At 35.4% G+C, this 24,847-nt stretch overlaps 2 protein-coding genes across 2 annotated transcripts in view; one reads left to right on the forward strand and one right to left on the reverse strand.

The window, feature by feature from the left end:
• Positions 1–12,238, forward strand: part of LOC120529671 (pituitary adenylate cyclase-activating polypeptide type I receptor-like) — a 262,708-nt gene extending 250,470 nt beyond the window's left edge. Inside the window, exon 14 of the mRNA XM_039753681.1 lies at positions 12,128–12,238. Within this exon, the coding sequence (XP_039609615.1) occupies positions 12,128–12,208 (81 nt within the window). The 3' untranslated portion in view covers positions 12,209–12,238. The remainder of the gene's footprint in view (positions 1–12,127) is intronic.
• A 475-nt stretch (positions 12,239–12,713) lies between these two features.
• Positions 12,714–24,847, reverse strand: part of ghrhra (growth hormone releasing hormone receptor a) — a 93,735-nt gene continuing 81,601 nt past the window's right edge. The window contains exons 10-13 of the mRNA XM_039754195.1: positions 23,527–23,621; positions 20,322–20,451; positions 18,056–18,097; positions 12,714–13,336 (exon numbers count right to left, since the gene is read on the reverse strand). Coding sequence (XP_039610129.1) covers positions 13,148–13,336; positions 18,056–18,097; positions 20,322–20,451; positions 23,527–23,621 — 456 coding nt within the window. The 3' untranslated portion in view covers positions 12,714–13,147. The remainder of the gene's footprint in view (positions 13,337–18,055; positions 18,098–20,321; positions 20,452–23,526; positions 23,622–24,847) is intronic.

A 24,847-nucleotide genomic window follows, 5' to 3' on the forward strand; every position in this document is an offset into this window, starting at 1 on the left:
ACGAGTAGTGCAAAATTCAGTTCCACTTACAATACCAGGAATCAAGGTTTAATTCTTGGGCTAGACTTTAAAGACCATGCACATTTGAATGTTCCCCCAAAACCCAAAGTGTCTATGTAATTAACTAGCAGCTCAAATGTTGCCAGTTATGTTTGCCTATGGGCATGTCTCTGAGCCTATCCCAAAATACAATGATGTCCCATCCAGGGCTGGTTTTTGCCTTGTACTTGATGAATCCAAAAAGGCTCCCACTGTGTAAAACTACACAACAAAGCACTATAAGAAATGTGATGGATGAATGATAGCTTGGTTTTACAACTTGCTTAACTACCCATTTCAAAGTTTTAGTACTATCACTGACATGCTTTTGTTTGTAGTGAGAAGTCAAGCAAAATGACACCTTTTATTGGCTAACTAAAAAAATGATAACATGCAGGCTTTCGAGGCAACTCAGCCGTTTTCTTCAGGCAAGACGAAAGAAGGGGCCTGAGTTGCCTCAAAAGCCTGCATGTTATCATTTTTTTAGTTTGTCAATAAAAGGTGTCATTTTGCTCGACTTCCCACTACATCCACAATGGCTAACACGGTACAACACCCTACTACATGCTTTTGTTTGTAAAGTTCTGAGCAGCATCACCTTCCTCTTTAAATATTTAATTTAGCAGTCATTGTTCTGATCAGACATTTTTATGGTATTGGGTACGTAAAAACCACTGAAATTGCTTCAGTAGATTTCAAAGTGAACCCTGCCATCGAGTGATTGTAGCACATATGGTATCACAGCACGTTGCATACAGTATGTTGTTTTTGGAGGGAATACTTGAAATAATGTTTTTGTAGATTGCAATATGAAGGTTGGTTGCACTGGTAATAATATATTATTTAATATTCAATTTAATTAAATGCACTTTTATTGTCCCAAGAGAGAAATTTGGTTTGTCTGTAGGTTTTACAGAGAGACCACAGCATAGCATTAAAACACCTCAACAAAGAACCCAGCCATCAAATATAAACTTAGCATATAGCAATGTGCATAATGATTAAGGTGAAACAAGAGTTTAACTTATTAGACATACAAAGTAAATCAACATTTACCCTTGATTGATGACCGATGCAAATGCTAACTGTTCATCCTATGATTTAGGCCTGTGGATGTTTATTAAAATGAAACATATTTAGAAGGTTAATCGCAGTCAGAATGAAAGAGTAGTTGAACCAGTTCCTTTCATTGCTGGAAACTTGAAGATGTTACTTGTGTGTTTCAGTCATGTTTCACAAAACTGTGAAGTATTTACAGTATTACTTGTTCACATCAATATGAATTACATTTATGGTTGGAATAATAATAATACATTTTATTTATATAGCACCTTTCAGTGTGAATGTAAAATGAGTGAACATTATGGAGGCTGCAATGGGCCTAATTTTTGTTATATTTATTTCATTTTTTAGCAATGTTCATTAATAATCATTGAACATAATTTGAGTTTCTTTTTTTATTTAATTACAAATGGTCTATTGCTTAGATTTAAAAAGCACAGAGAAGCAGCCAACTGTTTATTTGCCAAATGAAATATAACTAAACCGAACCAGTGCAGTGCCTCAAATTTAGTAACAATAATTTCTAAAAAACATTTACCAATTATCATGGCAAAGATACATGATTAAAAATGGTCAGCTGTCCATTATTATGAATTACATAACTGTATTGTGTCAGCTACTAATTAAATAATAAAATACTATGAATATCCTTAATATTTGTAATATATGGTATATTCATTAACTTCAAACACAAGTCCCTTTCTGTTTCTTGAGACAGAAAATGCTTTTCATACTACTCAAAACGTTTATACAATAAAGTTTCATGTCAGCTTCCAAACAATGCTAGAATCACAGCTTGTGTGCAGATTTACACAAAACTATATTGAGCCGCTTTTTATTATGTCAGCACACATGTAAGAAGCTGCACTACACAAGATGAGACACTTTGAGCACTCCTCAATGTGCTGAACTATCCAGACAAACACAATGCCAGAAATGTTATACATACTGGTTGATGGGACTTTGAGTTAAATTAATGTTCACATTATATCATTTAATTATGTGAATTATTATGAAAAAGAGCTATTCAAATTGACATTATAGCTGCAAATGAATACAAAAAGATGTATCTGATATTTAAAAAGATGACACTGGTTCTTTACTCTTCAAAAGTTTGTTTAGATTCATATTTGGCACTATATAGTACCTGAATGCAGAAAAGCCATTATTAGTTACAGTTCCTTTTAAGTATGACGGTTCACAAAGGAGGCCTTTAGAGTGCCAGCTTCTTAAGGGTACTTCTATCCCTCTGTTTCCTACTTACCAATGTCTTGCTATTGCTATGCATTGAGCAACAGCAACAAACATGTCCATGGACCTGTAATTTGGCACATACTAAATTCCTACTGCTCTTTTTAAATTCCCACAACATATTTATTGCTGGTTAAACAAGAGTAATGTAAGTTACAGCTGTAGTTGAACACTAACTGGCTATTAGGTTTACATATCAATTGTAATGAAGCTTGACAGATACACCCAAGTAATGCAATTGAACTTTCCGGTTTTGTTTTGTTTTGCTTTCATAAAGTAAAGATATTCTTAATTCTTTCCAAGACTAAAAATGGATAATTTGATCTTTAAGCAGCATTTGTGTAACATAAATATTATATTACATATTTTGCCATTTATTTGTGTAGTTTTTTTTCTTTCTTATTTATAAAAAGCACATTTAAAACAACAGAGGTTGCGCCGAAGTGCTGCACAAAAAAGCATTAAAATAAACACAATACAATCATGCAAAAGCAGATTAATAAAACAACCAATCATAACATCCACCACAATCCCATCACCATATAAATTATGCAGTGCAGTATGTCATTATTTCAGAAATATAACTTCATATAATTTTTCTGTAACATTAAACTAAAATAAATATATATACTTATAAAAAAGTGAATTGAATCATTAAATTAAGGCACAGTTCTTTGGGAATAAATTACAAGTAACAAATGAAATTAGAAAAACACCATAGTGTTGCAGTATGTGTCCATACTATGATACGTATACGATAATACAAAGTATGTTTTTCATGATGAGCTTTAAAGCATTGGAAATTAAAATGTTACTTGATCATAGTAGACCAATGGGTTTGGGAACCAGGCTGGCAGATTAGAGGTACACTGCATTTTAAACAAGGAGTATGGGATTCCTGACGCAGAAAAAAAAAATAATAGTTTAATGCTGTTCATCTGTTTAATGTTTAGTAGGCCGTTCGTTTAAAATTCCTATCCATATTTTTCAGATAAGAAGTTACAGAGTGGCGTTATAAAAGCCACCATTTGAGGAAATGAAATACATGTGCATATGAGGAATAACAAGTACACTATTATAAAAAAAGGTTTTGTCTTTGCGTAACTGCTTCCCTTTTCTGTATATGCTCAATTAAAAAAAAAAAAAATAGTTATACAAAAAGATATACATCTTGTTTTTCACCATGGAATAAATTTAGTCTTTTTTTTTGTTATTTCTGTTGGTGTACAAATGTACACTGACAAAGCCTGTCCCATCTATCGATATATGAATAGTCTAAATATAGCATATATTTCTATATACAGTATACATATATATATATATATATATATATAGAAAGAGAGAGAAAAAATATAACCATTGCTATAATAAAAATATGGGAAAGTCATACTAAAAACTGAAAAGAACTCAATGTTTTTATTGGTGCACACTCATTAATTTCTGTTTTTTCTATCTATCTGTCTATCGATAACTGACTTATGAATAAATGATAGTAAGGTATTTCAAATTAACTTTAGTTTTAACATATGAAAGTTTACTACACATTGACATTCAATTCTCTCTCTATATACTGTATACTGTATATATGTATATATATATATACACACAAATATAAATATACACATATGTATGTAAACAGTGGGAGAGAAGATATACAGTACTAGAATAAAATGGAAAAGCATATTTAATATGGAAATACACACAATGTTTTCATTTTACTTAACTCTATTGTCAAAGTATTAGTTCATATTTAGTACAGAGATGTTAACTTTCACATTCTGATATACTTCCCATTGTTTCTTTAAACTTAAAAGAGAACCTCTTATATTCTCATTTTTCGCACATGTTGAATAAAATTCATATTTGGGTGTGACCAAGCCTTTCTCTAGCCATTCATCCATAAATGTCTCTGCTATTTCTCATCATGTTTTTAACACTTTGAAGGTTTAGGTTGTTATATTGTTATTTTTTTATGTTAAACATTCCCGGAATAAGAACAACTGACAGAAAGCACAGCAAATCAAAAATGTCTTTGCATTTCTTGCTCTCAATGTTTGTCGACTTTCAGTACTCCAGCCTACATGCTGCAATATGACAAAACACAGTTAAGCCTTGTATCTTTGCCCTCGCATTCTTTGGACATTTTTCAACCAAGTATTTCCTGAACCACCAGAAATGTTGTCACTGACGTATATTCTGACCATGATGAATGTATTCCCTCTGTATAAATGCCACATTATAGTGTGTGCTCCAGCCAGGCTGCTCTGTACAGTATAACAAATTCCATAGTAAATATTAAGTCATATTGTCATTCTTTTATTTTTTTTTTAACTAACTTTATTTTATTTTAAACTTGATTGAAATCATACTATGTATTATGTAGTGTATGAAGCAGACAACATACATGAGGTACATTCATGTCTTCTAATATATTTTTTGTTTGTTTGAGTATATATATGCAGAGACATATGAAATTGAACTACATGGATATTTCGATTTTTATTTAATTACGTCTCTCTGCAATTGTTGATTGTCCTGTTCTGTCATGAAGGTTATTATTTGAAATAAGCAAAAGACACTTTGATTGAATATAAATAGATCTGATCAGGTTTAATATCCATGACTAATAATCTAACCAAGGTAATTTAGAAATGTATTAATTATATTATTATTATATATATAAAATTTATTATTTGGTGAGTTTTGTTATTATCCTTTATGTATTTGACTTTTTTGTTCTTCAGTCGGTATTAAAGTATATTTACTTATCTGTTTGCTTGAATTTATTTTTAAATAAAATCTTAATATTTAATGTTTTGTAAACCAATTCTAATTCTACTGTAATAAGTTTCCAGTACGTCTGGTAACCTGATAGATATGAAGTAGTTGTTATTTTCATTAACATGAACTCATAATAAACTTTCAAGTGTGGCCAGTAAAGGACACAAATTACTGTATATTAGATGTAGCTAGACAGTTTTTGTCAAATGGTAGTCCAACCCATCAGCAATCCGGAAATGTGAAATAATGCCACTATTAACAGTTAAACAGTTGGTACACAGTGTTGTGGATAATTGTTGATGTGTTTTAATTTTAACCTGAATGTATTTTATATATATACATGTATTTAACAGATAATGTGTCAGGACTGTTTGCCTGCTCTTTCCTTCCGTGATGCAATTGTGTTTTTGTTTGATGTATGTAATAAAAGTTTTGTACATTGAAAGAGAGCCTTTAATTGTATTAAATGTTTTTGACAGTGCAGACTTCCCTTGGTTGCATTTGTTTGTTGAGTTGTTTATTGTGTGTGTAATCAACTGTGTCACGGGTCATTTTAGCAGCCTCCTATACCATCATGAGGCATACACTAAAAGCTAGATTTCTTTTCAATAGCATAAGGAGCATAATTACTATAAGAAGCTGGGTGAGAAGTCTTTACAGTTTGTATATGCTTAAAAAATTAAAACCAATTCCAAAACAGTCAAATAGTTGGAAAGGAAATTTGCCCTTCAATTGGACCTCCATCAAAATGAATAATTTTTCTTAACTATATCCTAGAGAAATTCACCTACCTTGGCTTCGAATGGAACTTCATTTTTCCCACTCTTGTAATAATTCATCTGTGCCTAAAAATGCAAATCTTCAAAGTTCATTGCAGTAATTTTCAATAATATTTTGATATTCACATTCACACACATAAATATAGGACTCCTAAAACGTAAAATTAGTAAATATAGTTGGCCCTCCATATCAACGAGGGATTGGTCCGTGGATGCTCAATTACCTTATATAAAATGAAATCGAACCTATGCGCATCTTCATTTATGCTTTATCATATCAAGCAACTTTACATTCTCTCTTAATTACTTTTTAGAAGCCACTTTTTCACAGAAACAAAGGGTGCACATGAAACCCTGGTGTCTGCCTTAATAACAAACAAGCTCATGTGTCTGGGCTTGCAAGTGTCCTGAATGGAAAACCAAAATCCAGGCTTTTAATGACCTTTTGGGCACCGCCATCAGCAGAGAGAGTGTCAACTACATTGAGAGGTTTGCTTACATTGAACTTAGTGACATTCATGTCTCTGGTGACTCTTTATATTAAGTCAGTAGACGAATTGGGAAAGTGTGGGGGTCACAAGGTCACTGGGTGTGCGGTGCTACTGATATTTCTGCAAAAGGACGAAGGTCCAAGTCTTTAGAGTCCTGGTGCTTCCTGTTTTGCTATATGGTTGCAAGATATGGATGAATCCAGTGACTTGAGATGAAGACTGGACACCTTCGGTACTGTGTCTTTTCCGAGAATCCTTGGGTTCCGCTGGCTTGACTTTGTGTCAAACGAGTGGTTTCTCACATAGGCACATTACCTGAATTGTGAGGGAGCATTAGTTATGGCACTATGGCCATGTGGCGTGATTTCCAGAGGGAGATCCGACTCGCAAGATCCTCATTGTTGAGGACCTGAGTGGCTGGACCAGGCCAAGGGAACACCCATGTTTCTCCTGGCTGCAGCAGATAGATCGTCATTTTAGGATGGTGGGACTGGACCACATGTCCAACCAGGATGCCAAGCTGTTTCATCGTGATTGGGTGCGGCAATGTGTTGTGTCAGTGAATGCTTTCCAACCTGACCTGAGCACATGTGCATGTAAACTTCACATAGTGTGCTCTGCATTGTATGTCCTATCTGGTCAAATAAGGTCAACTTCATTGCTTGCTTAAAATTGCAATCAGGTTAAAGAAGCTAAGAAGTATACATGTTGGAATCTGCAGCCAATCACAAACCTGTTTTTGCATTACCTCTGTATCTACAGCACTGCTGGTTAAAACATCAAATAATTATTTAACTATCACTTATTAAATCACAAACAAATAAAAATAAATAGCAAATACTAGAAAACTGGGTAAACAGAACAAGATTTATGAAAGAATTTAGCTCACCTAAAAAGAAAAAAGAAACCGCCAAATCAGCAGCATGTGGCAAATCGTTTTCCACCTACAGTCTTGCTTCATCCAGTATGAGAGAAAGAGACGGAGAGAGAAAGAGAGAGAGAGCGAGCTCTAAGCTTCCTAATATAAAACATTTAGAAGCCCATCTTCCAACCCTTGAACACTGAATTAACCAGTTACACACAACACAAGTAGCGAACAGGGGAGACGCAAGGGGAAAAATGCTCAAACAATGAAAGCTGGAGAGAGACTGAGGATCTGTGAAAGGCCGGGAGGCTACAGCAGGGTATGCCTATACATCACTTCATTCACGTGGACACAGCGTAGCGCTCCACATCACCACTGCTCAGCAAATTCAAGTTTTGCTATTTGGGACTTTCTGGGATTTATTTTTCAGTCAGTGGTTGGTTGAATGTGCGGATGCAGAACCTGCAGATATGGAGGGCCGACAGATGCAGCAGTAAACTGTTGAATGTCACAGTAAAACTACAAAAAGGAAACATACTTGCCTTTTAATTGCTTTGATCATGTAAAGTGAATTTAACATGTCAACCGGATTTATAAATGAAAATCATATGCTATTTCAAATTAGCTTTAGTCTTAACATTTTAAATTTTACTACACATTGGCATTCAAATACATTAGTATTTTACATATTTTTTCACATTGAATTTTTCCTTTACATACAATGTGATTTAAAAGGAATGTACAAATAAATTCTAGGGAGACTGTACATCAAAAGAGATTCCTGTTTTGTTCACAAAGACTACAAAGGCACAGCAGTTAACATCGTTGCCTTAAAATCCATGGGAAGTGGTTTAATGCCATGTTGTGATGTCTTCTTTTTCAGAGTTTCGAAGCACGTTCTTCCTTGAGTTCACAGGAATTTCGTACAACTGCTCTGGCTTGCTTCTTGTCCCTTAATCTAAAGTAGCCAGATGCAAGTGAGGGGCTTTGTGACTGGATTGTAAAGCTGTGTTTTATACAAGCATATCCTGCAATAAACACCATGTCTTTGTGACCAGGAATAAAGTTTAGATTAAATGAACAGATAAGTGAGCTAAAAAAAAAAAGACAAAATGTGCAGCATGATGAAAGGGGCAATTGAATATAATTAGATTATTTAGAGCAACATTTCCCAACCGGTGTAGGACGCAGTGGCATTGCAGGTGGGTTGTGGCCGAACTCGATTCTGGACACCCTCCCCTCTGACGATTGTGCTTGATTCAGCAAGGAAGACCATCTCATTCACTACTCAAGTGATTGCGTTAAATTTAAATTTGCTGGGACGGAAAACATGCATGTGAAAAACTGGGTTGTGACACCACAAAGGATGGAAAACACTGCTTTAGAACATAACGCTGAATTGAGATTATTCATATTGCTTTGCCAGTATCTTCAAATGACCATCACCTGAAATGTGGAGAACTATGCATATGTTTTGGCAAACTGTTGCTTATGTCACTCATACCTTATCAGCTTTCCTTTGTAAATTGTGAGGAGCATGAGTTTAACACATTCATATTATGACTCTGCTGTGCTGTATAATATAAATTACTGAGTATACAGTATAACAATGTAATGAGTAGAATCTCAAGTCTATCTTAGCCATCCTCAAATAAGATTGAAGAAGCATACCTTGCAGGTATTGTGAGGATTAGTCCAGACTGGTAACTGCAAGAATCAGAACAAATGCATACTACTATAACATGCAATATAATGGAAGATAATCATCCATCCATTATCCAACCTGCTATATCCTAACTACAGGGTCACGGGGGTCTGCTGGAGCCAATCCCAGCCAACACAGGGCACAAGGCAGAAACCAATCCCAGGCAGGGTGCCAACCCACCACAGGACACACACAAACACACCAAGCATACACTAGGGCCAATTTAGAATCGCCAATCCACCTAACCTGCATGTCTTTGAACTGTGGGAGGAAACCGGAGCGCCCGGAGGAAACTCACACAGACACGGGGAGAACACGCAAACTCCACGCAGGGAGGACCTGGGAAGCGAACTGTGCCACCGTGCTGCCCGGAAGATAATCATAAAACATAAAAGCTATGATTTAATGATAATATTGAAAGAGTAAGCAATGTTTTTTCTGTTTTTGTTATGATTAGATTAAAAGCATCAAACTGCCCAGTCATACATACAGTCATTAGAAGGATTAGTATGCAATTAAAACTACATCCTTGAAAATAACAAAAATATCTTTAAATGTGTACTGTATACAAATTTAAGGCCACAGGCAGATATTATTACGTAATTATATGCATTAAACATTCTGAAAATATTAAAACCACTCTTGATTCTTTTTTGTTTATTTTTTAGTGCATGAAACAAATTACAAAATTTCATGCCTCTTTACTAATGGACACACTTCAGTTGTGTGTTTTACTGATTCTGAAATATTTTTCTGTATATTTATTTATCACAATTTCCTGTGCTGAGTTTATAAATACTGGACAGATATTCCACGGCAACAGAAACAAGCAGGGAAACAAAAGTTATGTATAACATTTTTGACTGTATGAGGCAACATTTAAAAAAATACAAAGTGGGACTGAGTAAAATGCAGCACGTAAAAGGAAGCTCACAGTACATAAAAATAATAATCCATTAAGTGGTTCAAGATCCCATCATAAATACTGTACAGATTTCCATATAACATGTTTATTTTATATAGTGCCTTACACAGTGAACATCATCCCAAGGCACTTTACAATTACAGAGTTAGAGAACAATGGTTACAGATTCAACTTATTGTGTAAATATGGACTTGTTTAGGGTCATACAGTGAATCACAGGTGGGGTTTATACCAGCAACCATGTGATTTATAGTCCACACTTATGAAAATAAAACATATTGCAATATACCAAAAAATATCCATCCATCCTCTTCCGCTTATCCGAGATCGGGTCGCAGGGGAAGCAGCTTGAGCAGAGATGCCCAGACTTCCCTCTCCTCGGCCACTTCTTCTAGCTCTTCCAGGGGGAATCCCGAGGTGTTCCCAGACCAGCTGGGAGACAGAGTCCCTCCAGCGTGTCCTGGGTCTTCCCCGGGGCCTCCTCCCGTTGGACGTGCCCAGAACACCTCACCAGGGAGGCGTCCAGGAGGCATCCTGATCAGATGCCCGAGCCACCTCATCTGACCAAAAAATATGTGGGATTTAATGTAACACATTTGTAGTTCAAATATATATTTTTAAGATTATATCTGAAATACATTAGAGACATATATTAACCTTAATATATTGTAACAAACTCATTTCCATATATATTGTGTGCGATGCATGTAATGTACTGTGTGTCCTGACCACTGACAGATCATTCATGCCTTATCTTTATAAATAGAAAAAGCTAAATACAGCCTACCCAATGGTTCCAATTTATTTTGAACTTCCTATAACTCACTAAAAGTAGGTAAAGTTGTGGCCTAAGATTTGCTTACTGTATGCTGCAGGAGTTACATACTTGATTACTTACTTGTACTATAATACGTTTATATTTTTCACTGTGTAATTTGGTCAAGGACAGGGTTTCTCAACCTTTTTATTCTGGGACTATCACCCAAGATGCTTAAATTGTTAAGTACTGAACTTTTATTAGATAAAACGAAAGGCGATATTTCTTTATCTGCCCCCATATATTGCATTTGTTTTTCGTTTTTTTCTAACAAGGTAGTAAAGATATCTTTTAGGAGTGTGTGTATGTGCGTGTGTGTGTGTCTTCTGGGGTTTGGGTTTTGGGGGCGGAGGGAGGGTCTTGATTTCCCCCACAAGTTGCAAACAAATGTGACGTATTTAATGAACTGTAAGTTATTTCAGTGTGGTATTTTTACTGTATAAACAATGATGAATGATCATTGTGGTCTACCCGATTTACCTTGCCATGTGCATTTACTAAATTTATTTCCTTACAGTTTATATCCATTAACTGAAAAATAAACACTGCTTAAAACCAAAACTAAAAATTACCGTATGAATACCAAAACAATTCCGACTGCTTTAATTTAGACAAGCTCTACCAAACCTGCCTTTATAACAGCACATTTTCTACTCAAGTTTGCCTGAAAATGCTATTTGAAAGTTTTTAAACATCTACTGTTGTGAGACTGCATCAACATATACGTATAAAATTACACGATTAATGTAATGGTTTAACATCCATCCATTATCCAACCCGCTATATCCTAACTACAGGGTCACGGGGGTCTGCTGGAGCAAATCCCAGCCAACACAGGGAGCAAGGCAGGAAACAAACCCCGGGCAGGGCGCCAGCCCACTGCAAGGCGCACACCCAGCACACACTAAGGCCAATTTAGGATCGCCAATGCACCTAACCTGCATGTCTTTGGACTGTGGGAGGAAACCCACGCAGACACGGGGAGAACATGAAAACTCCATGCAGGGAGGACCCAGCAAGCTAACCCAGGTCTCCTTACTGCGAGGCAGCAGCGCTACCCACTGCGCCACCGTGCTGCTGGTTAAACATTATAGGGTTAATAATGGTTAAGAAGAGTGATATTTAGTGAACAAGTCAAATTAACTCAAATTTAACAAATTACTGATGCTTTAAATTTCCAAATCTCTCTCTGCTTTTGTAGTTTTGTCACAACCTTAAGAATTCCTTTATGAATAAAATGTCTTCTGCTTCTTATTATTAATTCAAATGTGCTGAATTAAGATTATCATTTCAGAATTACTGGAAAATGCCCATTGTTCTGTTATTTTCATTCTCCATATATAACTGATCAGACTTTGTCATTACTGTCCTGAATTTTGTTTTTGTTCTTCACATAATACTCCACGTACCAGAGACTGAGAATTACTGCTGTAAGATTTATCTCAAAAACAACTAAGAGATCTCTATTGGATGATATTTTCAATTCCAGGTGAATACATTTTTTAAGTATACTGCAATATACAAAACTGACCAGTATCTTGAAATACAAACAATACAAACAAAAAAAATGATATAAAGTATATTATTACTAGCATTTTAAAATATAGCAAGTGTATTTTTTATATCTTGGAAAACATATTGCAATATACAAAAATGGCAATAATTTACATATTTCACAATACATTTCAATATTCTGCAATATACTGTAATAATATATGTATTGATTAAGTAATTTACAACACATATTAAAATATATATTCTAACATATATTTTTGATGTATTTCATCTTTTAAGGACAGAGCTTTAGCCACAAGGCCACACTACCAATTTTCAATTTCATTATAGGATGACACTGACTGTTATATGATCTTGACATTGCAAAACTTCACAAAATAAACCTACAAGGTAATTAAAGTGTAATTTAATTTAATAATCTGATATAAACAGGGTGCAAATAAAATGTATATGAAATGCAGAAAAGTATTAATATAAAATTTATTGTAAGCAACATTTATTTTCAAATAAATGCAATGCTTTTTAACTCTTATTTTTGACAAAAACCGGAATCAGAACTTGAAAAAAATGCAATTTTGAACTAGGGCATTCACTTTTTTTTATGAAAACTGAAACATTTTTTCCCATTTCACCAGTCTGAACAATAAGTAAATTCCACATAATTAAACAGAAAAAACAGTTGCAAAATAGCATTTAAAAAAGAATGTACATTGTATTAGTTACTTCTGATTATGTACATTCCAATAAAAAAAGGATATACAGTACCTGGATTGTGAGTGAAATCCATGCTTTAAAATTCTGATCACCTGACAGATGAGCACACTTACAGTTTTTAGTCAGCATTTATAATCTTCTTTATTGATAGGATTCTGGCCTTCTAATAAAGGTTTATAATTTTAACACTGGCTCATGGAAAGTCAAACAGAGGACACACAACTGTGGTATCCCGAAGGCCTTCTTGTAGGGCTAAGTTTTTCAAGCACAGAGAGTTGGGTCACAAAGTTTACTGCACTGATGTCTGTGGAATGGCTTCTGCGTTTCTGTGTAAAACTGCAATATGCCCGGTTGTGCCACTTTCCCATGCGTCTCTTCATTTCATACTGAACCTGGAACAGTACAGCATGGTATTAACATTGAGAAACACTGTTTTCATAGTTGTTTTGGAAAAGTTGCAATTCAAAATGTGTTTGTGTTATTCCCTTTATACCAAATCCATCACTGTACAGCCTTCAGAGAATATTGCCTTCATATTTTTTTCTATTTAATATACAGTTGTGCTTGAAAGTTTGTGAACCTTTTAGAATTTTATATATTTCGTGCATAAAATATGACCTAAAACATCATCAGATTTTCACTCAAGTCCTAAACGTAGATAAAGAGACACCAGTTAAACAAATTAGACAAAAATATTATACTTGGTCATTTATTTATTGAGGAAAATGATCAAAAATGACATATTTGTGAGTGGCAAAAGTATTTGAACCTCTTGGATTACCAGTTAGTTTGAAGGTGAAATTCGAGTCAGGTGTTTTCAATCAATGGGATGACAATCAGGTGTGAGTGGGCACCCTGTGTTATTTAAAGAACAGATCTATCAAAGTCTGCTCTTCACAACACATGTTTGTGGAAGTGAATCATGGCACAAACAAAGGAGATTTCTGAGGACTTCAGAAAAAGAGTTGTTGATGCTCATCAGGCTGGAAAAGTTTACAAAACCATCTCTAAAGAATTTGGACTCCACCAATCCACAGTCAGACAGATTGTGTACAAATGGAAGAAATTCAAGACCATTGTTACCCTCCCCAGGAGTGGTTGACCAACAAAGATCACTCCAAGAGCAAGGCGTGTAATAGTCGGCGAAGGACAAAGGACCCCTGGGTAACTTCTAAGCAATTGAAGGTCTCTCTCACATTGGCTAATGTTCATGAGTCCACCATCAAGAGAACACTGAACAACAATGGTGTGCATGGCAGGGTTGCAAGGAGAAAGCCACTGCTCTCCAAAAACAACATTGCTGCTCATCTGCAGTTTGATAAAGATCACGTGGACAAACCAGAAGGCTATTGGAAGAATGTTTTGTGGACGGATGAGGCCAAAATAGAACTTTTTGGTTTAAATGAAAAGCATTATGTTTGGAGAAAGGAAAACACTGCATTCCAGCATTAGAACCTTATCCCATCTGTGAAACACGGTGGTGGTAGTATCATGGTTTGGGCCTGTTTTGCTGCATCTGGGCCAGGACTGTTTACCTTCATTGATGGAGCAATGAATTCTGAATTATATCAGAGAATTCTAAAGGGAAATGTCAGGACATCTGTTCATGAACTGAATCTCAAGAGAAGGTGGGTCATGCAGCAAGACAACGACCCTAAGCACACAAGTCGATCTACCAAAGAATGGTTAAAGAAGAATAAAGGTAATGTTTTGGAATGGCCAAGTCAAAGTCCTGACCTTAATCCAATCGAAATGTTGTGGAAGGACCTGAAGCAAGCAGTTAATGTGAGGAAACCCACCAACATCCCAGAGTTGAAGCTGTTTTGTACGGAGGAATGGGCTAAAATTCCTCCAGGCCGGAGTGCAGGAATGATCAAAAGTTACCGGAAATGTTTAGTTGCAGTTATTGCTGCAAAGGGGGTCACACCAGATACTAAAAGCAAAGGTTCACATACTATTGCCACTTACAAATATGTAATATTCGATCACTTTCCTTAATAAATAAATGACCAAGTATAATATTTTTATCTCATTTGTTTAACTGGTTTCTCTCTATCTACTTTTAGGACTTCAGTGAAAATCTGATGATGTTTTAGGTCATATTTATGCAGAAATATAGAAAATTCTAAAGGGTTCACAAACTTTCAAGCTCAACTGTAATTCATTCTAGGTGATATAGGAGTGCGGTGGTCTGTCCTATTGCATCTTAGCTCCAGCAAACCAGACAACAGATCTTGGCGCAAGCCACTATATAAGTGAACTTTGCACATTCTGCTCATGTTTAAATACGTAGCACACATGTTCTGTCACACAAATTCCTTGGGAAGCAGTGGTCCAAACTAAATTAAAGGCATCATGCGAGATTAACATGGCATAGATGATGAGATTTGCATGTCTGTTATGCTGAAGACCATCACTGCAGTGCAAAGAATCAGGCCTACTATGAAATGTGATGTCTATTATCTCAAATAAAAAAATTCTTTATAAGGGTCTGTTCATATTTCTTCCAGAATTTGCCAAGAACTCATTAACGTAATTGTAAAGAATGCATGCTGCTTCTGTGCAGAACATTTCTTCTTGTTTTCTGCTTTATTGTGCAATATATGTTCAACCATTTTAGATGGGGTGTCATGCAATTTAGCTCTCTGAGTGTGGAGGGGGTTTAGCGCTACTTCAGAGATTTTCTTTATAAAATATCACTCTACATGTTTTTCTTTTTATTATTGGATTGTGGTATGTGATAGATAGATAGATAGATAGATAGATAGATAGATAGATAGATAGATAGATAGATAGATAGATAGATAGATAGATAGATAGATAGATAGATAGATAGATAGATAGATAGATAGATAGATAAATAGATGACATTAGGATAATCAACCATATTATAGTGTGGAAACTACAATACATTACTGTGTTATACACACAAGTCATTGAGTTTGACACTGGGCAGCATTTTGATCTAGGACTATGGATTTAGCAGTGCTTCATGGCATATTTTCACTTCCTAGATGAGACAGTGTTGCAATACTTATGATGTTCTTTACAGAACAGCTTTCACTCCATGTTTGAGAAGCATTAGGGATGCTGACTTTTCTGCTTCCAGCCATCTAAAGAGATGTTTCCTGTCTATGGATCATAGAGTAGCTCTTTATACGATGAGCTAAAGGCTCAGGGATCTAAGACTCTGTTTGTGGCAATTATTACAACCTTTTCATCTTATCACTATTAATACTAACTGAACTGGAAGCAGACTTTCACTGTCTGAAGCCATGGATTTAAATAAGGATATCTTCAGCAGTGCATCTTGGTTATGGATAAGTACCACATCACATAATGAAGTTGCATGGGTAACTGTAATCTGAGCATCAGCCTCAAATGATAAACAGTCAAAAAAGTTCAGGTCCTGTAAACAGCATTACATCACCCCCAAAAGCCTTTACTTCTACTTACTCGTTGAGGCCATTTTGAACAGAATAACTTGAAAACACCTTATCACTCATTTAATCACATTTTTCAATTGGGTAATGCTATGAATACGAAGAGTTAATGGTAGGAGGAGAGAAGGAGGAAATTAATACTTATCTAGCAACTGAGAACATGTAAAAACTCTGCAGTGTCTGCATATTCAATTTAAATTTGTACATTGATTATTGGGTCTGGCTACTGTTCACAGAAAATATGTCTGTCCATCAAATGCCCCACATTTTTTCATAGATATCTATCTATCTATCTGTTTGTTCCAAAGGAAATTTTAGATTTTAAAGAAGCTCAAGCAATATAGAAATACTGTAACAAACAACAACAGTAAAAGCCCCACAAAATACTGTACGTGCAAAAGAATTACCGAAAGAAGAAGAAAAAACTGCTGGCTTGGCTAAAGATAAGAGAGCAGTCACTTGAAGGCATTATAAAGTTGCTTTGCTTTAGTTATGAGGAAGCTCCAGTAGCATTCTCTGATGCACTTCTGATAAATAATTAATTGGCTGAAAGTACTTAATGTGTGTGTCAGAGAGAGGATGCGTGGCTTTGTTCATACAGTCTACTCTATCCTTTCTTCTACAGTTCTTCTGTATTATTAGACCAGACCAGCTTGTCATTGATGTGAACTCCCAAGTATCTGTAGCAGTGCACCACCTCCATGTTCACTCCCTTAATAGTAATTGAGTGTAGAAGCTCCTTGGTGTAGCAAAAGTCAATAACCATTTCCTTTGTTTTGTTGATGTTGACTTGCAGACAATTATCTTTGCACTGTTGCAGATGGTTGGGGGGGGTGACCTGGCCGGGACCCCTCGGAGGATCGCAGGAGGGCTTACGCCTCCTCCAGACCATGTGGGGGCAACCACCCTGGTGCCTTTGGGGGCCATGGGTACAGGGCTTTGAAGCTCAACCCTGTAGGGGCTCTTGGTCACCGCCAGGGGGCTCCCCGATGCCTTTGGTGCCCTGGACGTCACACCCAGAATTGCTGGGGGGGAGATGAGCAGGGACACCCGGAGTGCTTCCGGGGATGCAGCCGGCACTTCCACCACACTGGGGCAAGTCGGTGGGAGATTGCCGGAACACACCTGGAGCACATCTGGGGGAGCATAAAAGGGGCCGCCTCCCTTCATGCAATGGCTAGAGTCGGGTGGAAGAAGGACGAAGCTGGAAGGCGAGGAGTGGAAGCGGCCTGAAGAGACAAGGCAAGAGTGTGAGGCCAGGACTTTGGGGGAGTTTGGGGTTGTGTGGCATTTAACTTGTAAATAGTAGTCTGTAAATAAAAGTGTGGTGGTGATTTACAACATGTCTGCCTGTCTGTGTCTGGGGTTCGTTCCACAGCACCAAGAAACAAAGTTCTCCTTCTAACTTCTACACTCTCATCTCCTTTGTCAATACACCTGATTAGGTGTAAAAAAAAAAAAGACACCCTTACAGGATTTTGGCTTTTTAGATGTTCAAAAAACTGATTGCCTACATTTTGTTGTTTTCTGGTTGTTTGATTTCAATAAAAATTCTGTCTCAAAATGTGACTGCATTTGAAGGTTATGTGTGATTTAACAATCATTAGTATTTTTGTGTTACTGTAGAAGTTTACATACATTTAATAAAAGAAAACAATTATTGCCTACCTCTCCGTTGAGGAAACAATAAAGTAATGCCACAACAAAACCCTGAAAACAAGACAATAAACATTTTTACTTTCCAAAAAATAAAGTTGAATCTTTTTTCTGACTTTGTTTACCATCACTTCATTTTCTGAATTTACTTTACTACATTTGATCATCTCAGGGTGTACCCAGGAACCAGCCATGAATGGAATGGCAGTCTTACAGGACATACTCAATCATACATCTACCCTCACTACGACCTGGATAATTCCATTTAGTCTATCAATCTTAACCTACCGGAAACTAATTTCTATGTTAACATGAAAATGATAATAAAAAAATACTGAATAATAAATATTTTTTATATATTTCCTTTTTTTTTTACTTGTTACACTACCTATAAAGAAGAATGTATTAAACAGTATATCATACAAAAACATAGAATCATAACAGACACTTTAAAAAAAGCATGCAGAGTAGAACATCTAAAATGCTTGCATGATTTTTTTTAACAAGTACATTAATCTCTCTGAAGCCTCTCTTTGCAGTGATACTGAATAAACACCCATTATTTTTGTTTTATTTATTCCCTAAATATCTTTGTGTTTAAGATATTGTTAAAGTGGAATAGTGGAACTGTAGCTAGTGTTGCTACTTAAATGCTCCAGGAGATGGGTTTTTCAGACTTCATTATGAGTAGATCAGAAATGCAACCTGCCTGGAGTGTCCAGAATTACAAGGTGTCAGGTTCTCAGAGACATGGTTAAAGTACAGAAGACTGAAATACAACCACCACTAAATATGAATCACAAGTGAAAGCATCAAGCTTTGGCCAAGAAATACCTGAAGAGCGATTTTTCAAATGTTTTATGGACAGATGAAATGAGAATGACTCTTGATGGACCAGATGGTTGGGCCCATGGTTGTATCACTAATGGACACAGGGCACCAGTTCAGGTTAAGCACCAGCAAAAGTGGGTTCTGGTATGGGCTGTTGTCATTATGAATGAGCTGGTTTAACCTTTTCTGGTTAAAGATGGACTGAACATCAATTCTCAAACCTACTGTAAGGTTTTAGAAAATGCTTTCTTCAAGAAGTGGTCCAGAAAGAAAATCAGCAGCACTCATAAAGGCCTTTATATAGGACAATGTCCCATCACATGCATCCAAGAGTCCACTGTTAGGCTGGCCATCAATGGCCCCAAGGATGACCTAATAATGACCTGGTTCTCCTTCTACCTGACTTTCATACTATTGAGGACTTGTAGGCTCATCTCAAACGTGACATTTATAGTGAACAGCATTTGAGAGTCTGTGGTTACTGCTTCAGTCAGGGTTGTCAGGTCCTAAAAATATTCTCAAAGCAATGACAGCTGAAAATCCCTGTAACGGAGCTAGGGACCAGCCCAATGAAGGACACTGTTGTCAAACAGGCAGTGTTTTGGCTCAGTCGATGTTCGGGTTTAGGTCAACTTTGGAGTTTTGCCGCTGTTGATATCGCACGTACCCTTTGACAATAGCAAAAAAAGAAATGCACAATGCCAAATCTATATTTTTTCCCACACACCACTTTCAAAAATAGCCCCATTTGGGGTGAAAACTGCACATCTGGCAACCGTGGCTTCAGTGAAACTTCATTGTGAGCAAATCAAGAAACTGCTTGCGGCAGTTGCGGAAATGAAGGGTGGCTATATTAGTCACTAAATTTTTGTGAAAGGTCAAAAATATTATTTATTAATTGTTATCTGTCATTTTATATTACTTAATTGTTACATTTAATGTACAACCTGAGAATAAACAAGTGAGTAGGGGAAAAATGATTTGTAATTTAGTACAATTGCGCACATTTAGAGTTTTCCTCTGAGAAAGACAAAACTCACTTTTCAACTGTTAAACATTCAGGTTTGATATAAAATAAAGTTTTGGATTGACTGAGAGCAATGTATTTGTTCAATAATGAAATTAATCCTGAATAATACCATTTGCCTAATAATTGTGCTAATTTTAATTGTTTTGTCATTTTCTTTATAACACACTCAAAGATAGTGTTTACTATGCAAGATCATATATAAATAGTTATAAAGAACCCTCAAATACTTAATCACTACGATTGAAAAGATAATATACTGAAAATACTTCTTGTTGATCTGTTGTAATGCATGAAGATAAATTAACAGGAATGAGTTCCAACCTGATTTTAATCATTAGAGTATGGAATTCTCTGTTTATGCATATTGCAAACCAATAACTGTTAATACAAATCCATAAATATATTGTTGTAACCTACCTGGAAAGAGCCAAGGCAAAGCTCAATAAATATTCTTGCATTAATAACAGTATCCTCTGGGAAAAAGGCAAAGACAATGTAGTGCACTCCAAAGAGCGGAATTAGAAGCAATGTGGATTTTGAAAGTCTCCTGAAAATCAGAATAGTTTTATATAATATTATCTCACAATCATGACATTTCAATATTGAAAAACTGAAACTGTAAATCCAGTTTATTACAACATATCAATCAATCAATCAACATTTATTTATATAGCACATATTCATACAAAAAAATGTAGCTCAAAGTGCTTTACAAAATGAATAGAAAAATATAAGACACAATAAAAAATAAACATAAGTCAACATTAATTAACATAGAATAAGAGTAAGGTCCGATGGCCAGGGTGGACAGAAAAAACAAAATGATATAAAAACATGCTTTGCAGTAAATTCTGAACAACACAAAAACTATTATATAAAATCATAGTGCTATTTTTGAAAACATTTTCCAGTGCTGTGGTTATCTTCTGCAATTTGTATGAAAGAAAAGATAATGGCCTTGTGCAATGATCTGTTTATGTCAAAAAAAGGAGCCTGAATAGTTTGTTATATTTAGCCCAGGGTTTCCAGGCCTTGCTCTTTGACAGCTGCAGACTTTAACTGCAGCAAATAATACAATTAGAAACCAGTTATTTATGTTAATGAAGCATACTATTTAATTAGACATTTGCTTTCTGGAATCGGTTATTATTTTTTTATGAAAGAAAAATCATACAAGTGTATATTTAATTTTTCCTTAGAGAAATTCAACAAAACGCTTCATGTACTGGATAAGAATAGAATCCTTCAATCGTTAACTATTTATTATATATTTCATAAAATAGCTCATTTGTGAGGAGCACATATTGCACAGATGAAAATATTAACTGGTTTGGTGGATGGCATCCTTGTTAACACCTCTTAGTTAATTGGCTTCTGCTTAAGAAGAATGAAACAATGAAGAATTCAAAATTAACAACACTGCATGACACAACATTTATTGGGCAAATAGCAAAATTCTGTCATGTAAACACTAAGATAATGTGTATTCATATAACTTTATTAAACAGAGATGGTTTGTTATATTCCCTGACGAATATACTGTATCTCCAGATGAAATAAGCAACATGGAAAAATATTAGAATATCTCCAAACATATTTAAATTAAAGATACCTCTAAAGATTTTGCTATATTATGGCTTCATCTGCATTTAGGTTTCTAAACATTCATACTCTTCATTTACACCAGCGTAGTATTTGGATTCTAATCCACTAGTTTCAGTTAAAACAACGTTGCTCAACCTTTAAGTATTTGCAACCCAAGTTTTCATAAGTTTTAATCGCGCCCCCCTAACATTTTTTTGAAATGTAGATGCATATTTTATTATACCTACTTAACTTTTATCGACATTTATCTAACTCTATATTTATTGTTTTAGTATCAAAATGTAGTGTAAGTTAATTTGTTTTGGTTTCAACAGATTTTTTTTTCATATTTTTGATTCTTGTTTTCTTTTTTGCACATCTTCGCGCCCCCCTAGGGGGACCCGCCCCACAAGTTGAGAACCACCGAGTTAAAAGTTATTTCAGTTTAGTGTTGGCTCTGGCCCAGAGCTGGCTCCGTCTTATGCAATCCTTCTAATGTTGGTCCCTCTCAATATTTTGTCATCGCAATGTTGTTTAGTAATTGATTTCTGGTCCATCATGGAGTAAGAATAATCATAGGGCATTTAAAAGATTTAAAGATATCTGTAAACTATTGTAATATACTTGTATATCCACTTTATGAAGATATCTTATGTGCTTTGTATATATGTACAGTATCATAATTGCATTTGAAGATACTTGTAAATAGTTTATAGATGTCAAGGTATCTGTTAATGATAGTTTGGTTTTATCTAGCTCTATACCTCTATATAAGGAAACAGATGCTGGTGAGAATTTCTGTAAAGTTAACACTTCACACAAAAATATGTACATTATCCTGCCCAATAATAACAGTATTTTAACTCGGATACTGTATACCTAATGCTGTTTATATTTTTATGAGCAATTCACATACACTGTAAATCTATAACACCATTAATGATAATAACCCTATAAACAGTAATTTTGAATCTAAAACACATATACAGTAGTTATTTATGTTATTTGTTTCATTACCCTCAATACTGTTTAAAATGTTAGTATGTAGTTAAATAATCCTTACTAGACATAGAAAATATAAAAATAAATGTCCCTTCATATACTGCTAATATAAGCATCTGGCAACACTCTTCTCTTTATATCCTATTGCTTCGCTAGGACTCATAACTCACAAGTTGGTGTCACTAATGTGTTTGCTGTCAACTCAGTTAAATTGTTCATGGCCTTCCTCCACTCTTTTTTTCACTCCTGCCGAGTTGCATTTTTTCACATCCACGAACTTCTAAATCTGTAGAACTCTCTGTTCAGGTAAGTAACTTCAACCTTTATGAAATCTATTTTGGTGCCCTTATGTATTGGCTCCTTTCAAATCAACCTCAACTTTTTATTACTCTGCTTCTTTCTTTCTTTCTTTCTTTCTTTCTTTCTTTCTTTCTTTCTCTTTCTTTCTTTCTTTCCCCATACCCAGAATATCCTTGCATCCTTTCATCTGCTTATCCAGAGCAGAGACCCAGGGAAGCTGAGGCCTCTATCCCATACAATGTATTTACAAACATATCTTTTTTGTGTCCTTTTTTGGCAATGTAAATGAAGCAAAACTGTAGAAAAAATGATCCTAGTACTACAACTCATGACAGAAACAAGCATTTTTCTGAATTTCAAAGAGAGGTACAAGGGGCAGTATTATTTATTTATAAGACTGCAGACTTAGAGCTTTAGTAAGCCATGTGATTATACAAGAATGATCTCAAATTAAGTCAATCATAGAGTAAAGCTACTCTAGTCTTATTGTATAAGCAAACAGTAATGTGCTGTACACAGGTGTAAAAATACATAAAAGAGTCCCAATATTCAACAAAGCAGAGATATGAACAGATTTATTAGTAACCAAACTAACTGCAAATGCCTTACTCAGGCTTGACATTATTCCTTTGAAAAAGAGATGAAAGGTAGGGGATCTTAAAAGGAAGAAACAGTCTACATTTCCAGTCATTCATAATTTGGGCATTTGTTTAGTAAATACAAAAGCTTTGCTTACATCAGATGCTTGCTTGAACTACTTCCTCCCACAGAAGGTGTTTTCAGCTTTTCGACGAGCACTCTGATAACATTGAGAAATATAACAAAGTTCGCCTTTGCAAAGAAAGCAGAAATATATACAGTAGACGTGAGTGGATATATATTGTATGTTTTCTATTAATAAAAGAAAGTTATTGAAAGTGTTAAAACAGAATGTTCAAAATTACACATGAGTGAGACACCATTGATTCATGACTGTTGTATTGTAATAAAATCTAAATCTCCAGATTTGATTAATCACAGCTTGAATTTAACACGAACATACTAAAACATTAAATATTGCTCTTCTTTGACTCCCACATATGTCTGCTGGATTCTGAAAATTCATTTATTTTAATACCAGTTTTCAAAATTACAATTTACATATATACAGTATATATATATATATATATATATATACACACAGTATATATATATATGTATAACTACTGTATAGAACCATAACTATATAACTAATTATAAAATACAAATATATATATATATATATATATATACTGTATATATATATATATGGTTGAATAGTTTACTGTCAAATAATGTAAACAATACACGGCATGTATTTCTCCCTAATTCTGGGCTCTTCATGGCGTACACACTCACTGCACCCCCTCTCAGGGTTCGAACCTCGGACGTCAGCTTAAAAAAAATTAGAGGAACACTTTGAAAACGCATCAGACGTCAATGGGAAAAAAATCCTGCTAAATATCTATACTGATATGGACTGGGTAATGTGTTAGGGTTAGGGATGCCACATCGTTTGATGGAAATGAAAATTATTGATCTACAGAGGGCTGAATATTAAGACACTCCGAAAATCAAAATGAAAAAATGATGCGGCAGGCTAGTCCATTTTGCAGAAATTTCAATGCAGCAACTCAAAATCGTACTCAGTAGTATGTAGTAGTAGTAGCAGTAGTAGTAGTGTATGCATGCCTGACAAAGTCGGGGGGCATGCTCCTAATGAGACGATGGATGGTGTCCTGGGGGATCTCCTCCCAGATCTGGACCAGTGCATCACTGAGCTCCTGGACAGTCTGAGGTGCAACCTGGAGGCTTTGGATGGACTGAAATACAATGTCCCAGAGGTGTTCTATTGGATTTAGATCAGGCGAGCATGGGGGCAGTCAATGGTATCAATTCCTTCATCCTCCAGGAACTGCCGCATACTCTAGCCATGTGAGGCCGGGCATTATCGTGGAACCCAGGACCCACTGAACCAGCAAAGGGTCTGACAATGGGTCCAAGGATTTCATCCTGATACCTAATGACAGTCAAGGTGC

The sequence above is a fragment of the Polypterus senegalus genome, chromosome 5 (assembly GCF_016835505.1).
Source record: "Polypterus senegalus isolate Bchr_013 chromosome 5, ASM1683550v1, whole genome shotgun sequence".
Classification (NCBI taxonomy): domain Eukaryota; kingdom Metazoa; phylum Chordata; class Cladistia; order Polypteriformes; family Polypteridae; genus Polypterus; species Polypterus senegalus.